We start from the raw sequence: 11728 nt of genomic DNA on the forward strand, positions 1-11728 counted from the left end.
CTTTACGTGATAACAGATGGAATCACTGATGTTCTTCAATGGGTATTATTGTTCAAATGGGATGAGTCATTTTCTATTTAGTCAGTACATGTCAGTTCCAGACTAGTATTTAAGACAGTGAGGACCTTTCAAGGTTAGTATAAAAAAAGTTACAATACTAAAAGTGTCGTAGCACCCTCTACTGCTGGCAACAATACTTGAAAGTGTTTACCATTTACTTGTTTTCACTGAACTGTTTCCCTGTTTTTAACTTGTAAGCTAGACTGACAGATCACCACTCACAAACCTGTACCCTTCTTCAATTCATTTGTATTTCTGAATTTCTACTGCATTTGTTGACAGTGTGCATTTTCATGCAATTGTAATTAATCAGTCTTATGTTTTTTATGTTTTTGTCTAGGGGGCTGGAGACAGCTTTATTGGTGCCCTTGCCTTTTACATGGCTCACTATCCCACAATGCCTTTGAAGGAAATGGCTAGGAGAGCCAATCAGGTGGCAGGAGTGAGTGTTCAGACAGTTGGCACACAGACTTCTTATCCATCCAAGAAGGACCTACCAGCTGATCTTTTCTGAAGCCAGATACAAAGAGGAACCTATCTGACCAATCATCTAGACTATGTGCCAAGGACTGCAGATCATTCAGTAATATCAATGCGTAATTATTAAAAAAATGTTTTAAATGTAATTAAGTTGCAAATAGAAATACAATGTGTATGAATAACCTCCTCGGGATCACATTCTGTCTCATTTAATCACGTGAAATATACTCAAATATCAACAAACAAATGAGCATTTAGGCCTCGTGAATTTAGTTGACACCTTACACAGGTCTTGTTGGAATATTGCATTTCTCTATCAGTCATGGGAGTTGTCAAAACAGCCTTGGAGGACAACATGACAATATGAAGTATTTATGCCGTTATAACATATAAAATGTGTATTTATTTTATTATTTGCATCATGTTACCAACAAATACCAACATTTTATATTCAAACATGTATTTGTAATTGCTGGATGCCGTCTCATACAGTCCCCATGTCAGATCTGAAGAAATGTTTTGTTGCAACTGGTTTTTTATCTTAATAACATGAAGACAAACCAAGTCAAACTACTACTGTGACCCTAAAAGTGCAAGGTAAACATAATTTGATATTTTGCAACATTAATTCATGGTTACATTGCACCAAGTACAGGTACTGGCACTCAACATTCATAGCAGGACCTGAAATGGGATATACCAAGAAGGACATCTCTGAAGTATCACGTACGGCACATTGAAAACAAAATTGACATAATCCCTTTGGGTTAAAATCCATTTACCAGAGATAAATTATATTTGTTTGAGGATCTGCCTTTGTTTGGTGACAAGTAACATTTGCAGTAAGTCGATGATTATACGTCCAGCTTGAATTAATCCCAAAATAACTTTTCTTCTTTGTACTGATCCCTGCAACTCAGGGAAGATGGTTGGCTTGGTTCATTTTTAGAAAACACAGTGCCAAACACATGGCCAGCTCAAATAGAGCTGTCTTCATTGTCCTTGGTTATATGCATCACTATTAGATTGACCTGATCTTCTTCTTTTCAATAAAGAGGACATGCTTGTTCACTGCAAAGTAGATGTGGAAAAGAGCTGATTAAACTAAGGATATATGCAATACTGCAATTCAATTGAATGCCATTTTATGCCATTCCCGATCACATTACTATAATGGCTCTTGGGTATTGTTGGACATTTTAAAGTATTGTATGACAAAACCTTGCTTTGAAGGAGGTGTGTCATAGACATCATGTTTGTTAGATCTATATGGCATTTACTTAAATACATGTGTTATGTCTGAAGAACACATTGTCACTTACCAAATGGATCGTGTTTGCGTAGTACTAATTTTTCCCGTAAACGATTCCTCTTGGTGTTGAAGCAGTAACCCGTCCCAGCAGCACTCACCATTTGCACAAGCAGTGTCCTAAACAACATGGCATTGTTTTAATATTACTTACAGCCATCCCAAGGAATAATCCTAATAGAGGCATAAAAACTTATAAGTAAGAGCAGATGAACAGTTACTGACAGAAGAGTGCACTAAGGCAATACCCATATATGAAAGTTTGTCCGTTATCATGTTGAAAGATAATACTAAAACAAAAATCAACCGCAGTTATTTTGTTATGGACTTACTGTAACCATCAAAGTTACAGAAGAGAGTGCCACGGCAACGCTTTGAGCTGACTAGTACATCATTAGCCAAACAAATAAGTTGTAACTTACTTTGACTTCGCTTTGGCCACTTGGGTGCATGAAAGAGAACAGGAATTATATTAATGTCAAAATACATGAATACTAACTATAGTGCTAAATTGATGACTTAACCCTGGATAATGTACTCTAACTGCAGTAGGACAACTGATGCCTGGCTAATTAGCTATTTTGAACTAGTCAGGCTAGCAATTATCTTTATTGATTATTAACATAAGAGAAGCAAATTCAAAAACTGCAGATGTGAGCCACTTTTACAGTAGTTGTAGCTATAATAACAGCAACATTAAGATGACTTGGGTTCGTCAACCACAATGTAAGCCAAACTGAAGTTGTGCTGTGTAGTCGCTAGCCGGTTAGCTCTAGCTACATAATCATTGCAATACATTTCTTACAGTATTCCTATTACGGAGGCATGGCAACACACTATTGTAGCGTCCTACATGTAAACAATATTCACCTTCACACTATTTAATCAATACTTACAATTAACTGTAGTTAGGAACATTTTAAAGAACGCTTTAGTAGCAAAGCTGCTAGGTAGTACGGTGGGTAAGTCACATTGACAGAATTGGACAACGTAATAACAACTTCCGGGTAGAGATTTGTTTCTTCCGGGTCACATTCTCTACGTTTTGTCAAAGGATTCAGAAGGTAACTTGTTTTGATCAGATATTACATTTACTACTATAGTACTTCCTCAGTTATTTGTTAGTCTTAAGTTTGTCTTGACTTATGTTTCTTCCTCTGTGGTGTCCTATTCATATGTACGGTGGCCCACGGGTGCACACCACAGCAACATTAGCGAAGCAAACAAAAGTTGAAAACACAACAACATTAACACACAACAACACAACGACATGAACAAAAACGAAACATTTATGAAAAACGCTACATTTCAAAAACAATCTACTACTTACAACAAAGCAGCATTGGTTCACACCACCAACATCAGCCGAGAACACCGCAGCATTAGCCGAGAACAAAACAGCATTAGCCGAGAACACCGCAGCATTAGCACAAAACACAACGACATTTGCAGAAACGCTGCATTTCAAGTTCACACCAAATCGTTCTCCAGACCACTAGGGGCAGTGCATGCAAAGTGGGGTGTTTTACCTGTTGTTGTAAAATCAAGTGAAGTAAATTAACTCTACGGGAACACGCTTACGCATAGTGTGTATATATATATCTATGCGCTTAGTACCTCTTGGAGGTTTGCTATCTAACATAACAGTACAAAATCATTGAAACTAAGAGACGGCGTGCATTTGGTAAAACATAAGATTATAATTAAAATATAATAAAACCAACTTTCATTGGTGAATTTAAGTTGTGTTCTTGTTTGATGTTCTTGATTTGAATTATTTCAAATTGACCGGCTGTCAAAAACTTCGTTTCTATTTTGGTGAGAACCCAACTAATTCCACTTTGCACTGCTCCTATCGGTCTGGAGAATGATTTGGTGTGAACTTGAAATGCAGCGTTTCTGCAAATGTCGTTGTGTTTTGTGCTAATGCTGCGGTGTTCTCGGCTAATGCTGTTTTGTTCTCGGCTAATGCTGCTGTGTTCTTGCCTGATGTTGGTGGTGTGAACCAATGCTGGTGTGTTGTAAGTAGTAGATTGTTTTTGAAATGTAGCGTTTTTCTAAATGTTTCGTTTTTGTTAATGTCGTTGTGTGTTAATGTTGTTGTGTTTTCAACACAACATAAAGAGCAACATTTGCTTCGCTAATGTTGCTGTGGTGTGCACCCGAGGGCTACCGTACATATGAACTGTTTAGGGATATATTGAAATTGTGAGACTATATTCCATCATTACACTACACTATTAATTATCTAAAAGACTGATGTGTCAAGCACACACTTTTCACTTTACAGACTACATTGACCTGTTAAAGTGACATAATACGGTATTAAAACCACCAAATTGTTTTCAATTCAGTGCTCTGCTGTTTCATTTAGAATCAGATTGATAGTATCTCAGCCAATTCCGCTGAAGCATCTTTCACTAAACCACATCCGCTTCACATACATACAAATATTAAGCAATTCCGTTAGATTGGTATGTCAAATGCAACTGAAATAAAGTAAGTTTAGTTTGCAATACCAAAAAAAGTAAACATTAAATCAGTGCATGTGACATTAGCTTACAATATTTTCTATTTGTCTCTATCACACATAGACACACAAAGCCCCTGCTATTCAGAAAAAAAACAGAATGCTGGTAGGCTGTCGTATGTATCCAGGCAGTTAGGCCGGCAGGCAGCAGCTGTCAGGAAGTGCGTGGACGAGCTTGCCTGCGTCAGCAGGGATAATTCTGTGAAGGAGGACGAGACCACCAGCCTCTGGCCTCAACACCAGCAACACCATCACTACCACCTCCTTCCCCATCACCCACTCAACACACTCCTCTCAAGTCCTTTATTGAGGTTAGGTATACTCTCTCTCCCTCCTTTTCTCTGTTTCCACTTGCTCTCTCATCACCCTATTTGTCTATCTGTCCTCCTCTTTCTCGTCCTGTCTCTTGTTTCTCATGGTTTTGATCGCTCCTTCCTCCTTGTGGTCTTTTTATGTTTTGTTTTAATGCCTTAGTGATACAGTGACTGTTTGTGATTGAAACATTGAAGGAAGTATTTGTGGAGATGTGTTTTCCAGGCAAGTAGATCAACTGTAACCCTGACACCATTTGTCTTCTTAATTTTTGCAATACAAGGTGGCGACAAACGCGTCACAACTAGGTTAAAATAGATGAATACATGTTTGAACACTCTCAAAATAAGCCGCCTGTGTTAGCAAATTGACTGTTGATTCATCTCAATTACCTGACTTGTATTTGATTCGTAAACGAAAACACAGGTGTGTATTTTGTGATGCAAACACAGGGTGATAATTGTAGGTTGTAACTATTTCTATGCAGCTAGGAAATACATGCAGTCTCTCTCACACACACACACACAGCCGAAATTAAATCGAATTCAATCTCTCATCATTTATTATATCCACTGTCACGTCAACTTGCTCTGAACCTAACAACCATATCTCAAGAGGTGACACAATGAGTCATACAGTAGACACACAGACACACACACTTCTTTACTGACACCACACACTGATTCTCACTCTGGTTTTCGTCAGTACTTTAAGTGAGAAGGTTGTGGGGAGAGGTTACACAAAGTGGAACCTGGAGTATTACATTACAGAGAAAATCTAGTTGTTATTTTGAAAGTGTACTTTTCGAGCATAGACCTCTTTTTGTCATGATAAAAAGTCATTTTGGAAGTGTTTTGAAGGGAATACTGTCTGAAAAAAATTTGTCTGAAGAAGATGTAGTTGTAGTAGTCGCTGAAATTGTCCATGTACATTTCGTAAACCTATTATTTGAACTGAAAATGTAATTTCCTCTTGAATTGACATTAACAAAAGCAAATGACATACAGTAAACTGGACATATTAGGGTGGTTCTCTCATAAGCTTCAAGACGACTCTCTCCTCAATTGGGAGTTGATTGCATGGCCCATGACATCACATGCGGATGTGAATATGGTTCCATGGTTACCATGGTTACACTAGTTGGCGCCAGCCCAGAGACGTCGGAAACCTCACATCAAGTCCTCTTTGTGCATTGGGGTCTGTAGGTTTGATCTGATGGTTTTATTGCAATAGATGTTTGATTCTGTTCTAGATTAGGTGTCCCAAAAGCTTCCTAATGAGAGGTTGAAAGCTACAGAGTTGGAATTGGGGGCCAGCATAAGAAAATTCTACATGTTCATTACATACTTAACAGTCCCTCAACATGTTGCTCACTTGTAGTTTTTAATGAAACTCTCTAATTAAAATTGCCCCACAATTGACTAATGTTCTTTAATAACTTAAAGGCTGACCACTATATACTGCAGTCTCATGCTTTATTATGTTGTAAATTGAGGCAATTTTCGACGGCAAAAGATTAGTGCCTTAAAAGTATATTTATACATTGTATTCTTTAGTACAATTAAATTGGCTGATCGGTATACAATATACAATGTTGTTCCTATGTTTATCCAATACCTCGGTTTTTAATTAGACATGAGGATCCATGCTTATGTATTATGATGACCTACTAAGTGGTTGGAATGGAGTGACGGTGTTATAACGTTGTTAGAACAGTGACGCTGTGTTCCTCCTCCATCTGTTCTCTCTCTATGTCTCTCTCACTTTCTCTCTCCCAGGTCTCTGTTCCATGACGCAAAGACGTGTGGGAGCGGACGGCCTTCTGCTCCCCGAGAGTACTGAGTGGGCCGCCGCAGAGTGCATGTGTGTGTATGTGTGTGTATGTGTGTGTATGTGTGTGAAGGAGACAGAGAGAGGAAGAGAGGGAGTAAGGGAGTGAGAGAATGGAAGCTATGAGGGACGGGGTTGGAATAAAAGAAAAATCTCGAAAGAGGATAGGACAGAGGATGACAGTAGAACAGAAGTGCAGGAAACAGGGACGGAGAAGGAAATGTTGAAGAAAAGGAGGAACATAGCCTAGAGACAAGCAAAAAGGAGGATGCCAGAGATCAAATGATAATGGCAACAGAGAAAACAGAGGGAGAAGAAGAGGAGTGCAGTGGACATGGGCAACACATGGGAACAAATATTTAAAAAAAGAAACATCCACAAAGATGTAAAGAGGGATAAGAGAATTATATTTATATATATATATATATATATATATATATATATATATATATACATATATATCTTTTTTAATTAGATACAACAAAAAGGAAAATATTGTAGGATACAGATGGAGTGTCTGAGAGAACAGCAGAGAGATGGATAAAGTGTCACCCCTCCAGTATGTACAAATATCCACTTTCAGATTTCCATACATTTATTTCTGAAGGTTTCACCAATAGCGATGTACTAACAGTACATGTAGTACAGGCAGCAGATATTCAAGTTTTGTTTAAGTTGCAAGGAGTGGCCTGTATTTTACAAGACAAAGTGCAAAGACGACATCATCGCAACTACAGTACTGCAATATTGTCTAATCCACAGCTAAAACAGCAGTAACATCATCGTTTCACAGGTGCAGTCTGTGTTATAAGACAGTGTACAACTTATCAAATGCAACATGCAAAAAAAGGTCAACATACCAGATTGTTTACCAAAGCATCCACTGTGTCATTACTTACATTAAATTACTGTCAAAATACCATAATCTGATGCCCATGGGGACCTTTTCCAAGCATCGTCTTGAAAGTCTTTGAAATGCCAAAATATGAGGTGATCTGTCAAAATGCTGAGCCTGTCATCTCAGCTTTTTTTTTTTACAAGCATTAATCTAACACACTGCAATGTACTCACTATGTACTGTTTACTTGATGGTGTACGGTGTATCTTGATAGGTTAAATACTTAACTCAAGTCTTTTTTACGTTTTGGAATGGTGCTGGGAGGTAGAACCATCCCTGCCTACTGATTGGAATTTAATTTCTTTCAAAAAACCAACCTCTTGATGTTAAAATAAATTCAACAAGACCTTTGCAGTGAAGGACAACATTTATTGACTTAATCTTACATCAAAAGTGAATGCATAAATACAGTATATAATGCTACAGTAAACAGTTCTGACAAGCTGGGTTAGTGCTTCATAGCAAAAACAAAAAGTGGAATTCCCCTTTTACAAAAAACTTGAATTTAAAAATTACGATCTATCTATCATGCCTGTAATCAGTTCATAACTACAGTACAAAACTACCTAAGAAGCCCTACATGTAAACAAAAACACAACAAAAAATTAAATACCTGAAATATACTGAACTCGTGTCCAGCCCCTCTTCCATCCATCCCTCCCTCCCTCACTTCCGCAACTATTCTTAGTAACTCAAGCCCTCTCCTGACACTTGGACGGATACTATGCACTATATGCAGCTCTGAGGTAGCAAATGACACCTTCTGTTACCATGCTTCCGGTCGCCTAGCAACTCAGAAATTATGCCAACACCAAGGTTAGGAAGGAAGCAGCGCCCCAAGCCCCCCTACCTCCATTGATCTTGGCAGTCATTAGTCAACCAGTGGGGTTCAGTCTGAGCTAGTGCTTCCGCCCAGTCAATGACAAGGGCCGCAGCACATTGATGTTATCCTTTCCTGTCCTCTCCTTACCTCTCATTTAATTCCCTGTTTTTTCTCATCGCTTCTCTATGCGTGGAGATGTCTTATGAACTTCTGCATCTTTCCTCTCACATGTCGGCCAGACAAATACAGATTAGATGAAAATAAAACAAATCACTCACTCATACACCCACACCTACACACACCAATCAACAACTTATATCTCTTTAATGGTACAGCCATGGTACCTGGTTTAGTACTCTCCAATCCCCACCTTGTAATTAATGTTTGATTTGTATTAATCTCTTAAAATGGTAAGGTATTTTATATGTTATCCAATGACTGATGATACTACTGCACGTACAGTATGGCATTTGTCAAAATAGAACCAGATAGATTGGAAAGACTTTGCTGCCGTCTATAGGTTCTAAAGAGAACTGCGGCACCTCAGCTGGCAACCTACTGTCAACCTACTGTATGTATCGTGTGTGCGTGTTTATGTGTCCGTCTGTGTCTGTGTGTGTGTGTGTTTGTTTGTGTGTGTGTTGTCCTTACAGGATACTAACCTGACTTCTGTTGGACCCCATAATAGGTCATTTTGACCTGGACTAACACACATGTTTATTACTCTTTGATCATAAACTCTGGGATCTGACTCAAGGTTTCGTTCCCGGGATTATTTGGACATAACAGTTTTTCCCATCCTTGTTGCATCATTTGGGAATGGCACAATATTTACATTTTCAGAATGTTTTAATATCATTATTAGTTATCTGTAGATGTTTTACTTTTCTTTTCAATTAGTTGATGATGTCAAGGGTGAAAAGAGGACCTTGTAATCTGACTAACTTTTAAATGTCTTTATAGAATACTTTAGTGGTTAGGCCTAGTTGGTCACAATCAGCAGTTTTTCCTCCTATGTAAACAACAATGAGGTATAACTCTTTTGTCACTTTGACAGCTATTTAAGGACATATTTTCAATTCAGATACTTAAATACTGGTACTTGAGTATTGCTTTGCTTTATGAAGGTCACAGATGTTTATTTACAGAACATTAATATGTAAAAAAAAGAGCAAGATTTAGGAATGATTTATCAATTTAAGCGATTTTAGATGATAATGAGACATTTTAGTGAAAATGTATGTATTTTCCATTTCAGATAATAAAAAAAACAAAGACATATAAATAAAGAAAATCTCCCAAAAACTGTGTCTCACTTCCTGTTAGTTTACACAGCCTGCGGTAAAGTGCATTGTTGCGCAAACAGGACTGCTCTTCAGTGGAGAGGAAGGTATTGCATAAGTCTGCCTGTTTCTGCGTAGACAGAAAATAGCACCCTGTGTTCTAAAAGTGGACTCTCCAACTCAGATGGTCCCACGCTTTCCGCCAGTGGGTCAGTGGGTAAGAGAGGAGTGGGGTAGAGAGGGTGAGGAAGGGGGGCTGGACTGTGCAGATCTACCCTGGGAGTGGGCGGTGTGGGCCCTAGGGGCACCTAGAAAGCCAGGGGCCTCTGAGGGGGAGTGGGCAGATGCTTGCAAATATATAAAAACAGCTTAGGATGGCAAAGGGTCAGGCGGTAGATATGTCATACACTATTTTAGCAATGCTGTTTAAAAATACATTTCACAGAAGGAAAACGTTGACATCATCATAACCGTCATCCAAATCCCGTGTGTTCCAATGTTCCTGTAACTGAAATGTAACTGGGCCACATCATTGTGTTCTTTACCTTTACCATTCCTTTTCATCTAGAAATACATGACATAGAAGTTAAATCTTAAATCAAGTTATACTCCATATCCTTTCTTGTCAGAAGTATTGATATACATTTTCAGATTGGCATAATACTGAAGTGATTTTTTTCCTGTATTTTCTTTTTGTACGTTGCTTTGGGTTAACGTGCCAGCTAAATGAATAGTTGTAAATGTCTTTTATTTCTTGGGGCAAATTTTAATTAAAAAAAATTTCTGTGGAAATATACTGAGATCTATGACAGTACTGCTCTTTTAAGAAACTCTTTATCTGAATTTCCTTAAAAAAGACATTCTCGAAGTATAGTTTTCAAATATTGTTTGCATGCATCGAATAATAATAATATATTTATTTATATTATTACATCATTTTCCATGTGAAGGAATCAACTAACAAAACCTGGAACTCACCATGAACCACAACAACATCAATGTAGCGTTTACCCAGTATTGTCATAAGGCATACATTATAGTTGCTGATTAAATTGATCGATTTTGTGTACATTGGAGTGTGTGGGTTACTTGATGATCACATGAGTGGAGAAGGGGAGGAGTTGACAGACAATCTGTAATGTATCATCGACAACTGCACAAATCTTCCAGTTTAGGAAACTATGACATTTCACTTAACAACCAACAGGGGGCAAACAATCCCAACTATTCCTATGAAAGCTTTACTTCCAAATATACTATTCACTACCCTCTTGTGGCAGCTAATAAACATATGGAATTCTATAAATTTAATAAGTCAAAGTATCTTCACATTTTATGTTTTTGTTTATTTTAAGATATTGTCTCCTGACATCCCCCCCAAAAAATCTCAATACAGTGTTTCCATATTTTAGACACAGTCATATTTTTTGACTGTTGATAGGTTACAATAATGTGTTTACAGATCCCCACAGCTGAAATACTAATTGGATTGACAAGCTTGAGGTGGTGCCAAGCTGCAGGTTCCTTGGAAAGTTTACCAGGTCAACAACCGGACGTGCTACAAGGCAAAAAATATCTTGTACACAAACAACCATGATTTCATAAACATGCAGAAAAAGCAGAGTTTGTTATAAGTTTCTTGAAATCATAAGCTATCAATTTGAGTCTTGGGAAACCGACCATTGCCTGCTTTTATTCCTCCCTTAAGTAAGAGATGTTTATTTTTTTATACATTTATTGATCTTGTTGATTTGAACAATCTAACTGTGGATTCAGTAAAGGATAGGAAGGTATGCTTTGGAAGGAAGCCTTTCAAATTAAATCATATCATAAGTACTTTATGGTCACTCAAATCACACAATTAAGTAAGACAGTATTGAACAGATGTGAATATGTGTAACATTTATTATCAGGTAAAAAATAATCACAGTGGAATAGAAAAAAAAATATATTATTACAATTTTCAGCTTAAAATGTGTATGCCATGTGTATGCCATGTGTATAAGAGATAGCTATGTGATTAAGCATAAAAACACAGACTCATTAAAAGGCAAAATCTTATGGCACAGGATAGGCCCAAACTCATGGCACACACATGCACATGCACACACGCTCACGCTGTGCCACTGTTAATAACAGGGCCAAATACATCTCTCTCCCAAAGCACTGTCTCTACATATCCATAGAGACTGATTTTCCCATG

General features: G+C 37.7%; 2 protein-coding genes and 1 long non-coding RNA gene across 10 annotated transcripts in view; 2 read left to right on the plus strand and 1 right to left on the minus strand.

The window, feature by feature from the left end:
* The window catches only part of rbks (ribokinase), a 24749-nt gene extending 23694 nt beyond the window's left edge, over nt 1–1055 (plus strand). For all 7 annotated transcript variants that reach the window (XM_084674957.1, XM_084674989.1, XM_084674964.1 and 4 more), the window contains one exon: nt 401–1055. In XM_084674957.1, coding sequence (XP_084531083.1) covers nt 401–574 — 174 coding nt within the window. In that variant the 3' untranslated portion in view covers nt 575–1055. The remainder of the gene's footprint in view (nt 1–400) is intronic.
* Nucleotides 912–3315, minus strand: mrpl33 (mitochondrial ribosomal protein L33). Of its 2 annotated transcripts, none has more exons than XM_084675009.1 (4): nt 3180–3315; nt 2272–2290; nt 1863–1969; nt 912–1611 (listed from the first exon to the last, which is right to left on the minus strand). In XM_084675009.1, the coding sequence occupies exons 1-4, from the start codon at nt 3190–3192 to the stop codon at nt 1562–1564; spliced, it is 189 nt and encodes a 62-aa protein (XP_084531135.1). In that variant the 5' UTR covers nt 3193–3315; the 3' UTR covers nt 912–1561. The 2 variants fall into 2 exon arrangements, with proteins under 2 accessions (XP_084531135.1, XP_084531127.1); XM_084675001.1 differs by lacking the exon at nt 3180–3315 and adding an exon at nt 2746–3129.
* LOC146299628 (uncharacterized) lies at nt 2818–7773 on the plus strand. Its single transcript, XR_014729986.1, has 3 exons — nt 2818–2913; nt 4444–4690; nt 6470–7773. It is a non-coding gene; the product is annotated as an uncharacterized LOC146299628 (long non-coding RNA).
* Nucleotides 7774–11728: the final 3955 nt, after the last annotated feature.

The sequence above is a fragment of the Hypomesus nipponensis genome, chromosome 3 (assembly GCF_054491055.1).
Source record: "Hypomesus nipponensis isolate SF chromosome 3, ASM5449105v1, whole genome shotgun sequence".
NCBI classification, from domain to species: domain Eukaryota; kingdom Metazoa; phylum Chordata; class Actinopteri; order Osmeriformes; family Osmeridae; genus Hypomesus; species Hypomesus nipponensis.

What these genes read in the sequence shown, in the direction of transcription:
- mrpl33 (XM_084675001.1), bottom strand. Translation starts at nt 2,767, where the DNA reads ATGTTCCTAACTACAGTTAATT. An exon ending in ACGCAAACACGATCCATTTG is followed by an intron (nt 1,612 to 1,862) that starts GTAAGTGACAAT and finishes TCTACTTTGCAG; the next exon opens with TGAACAAGCATGTCCTCTTT.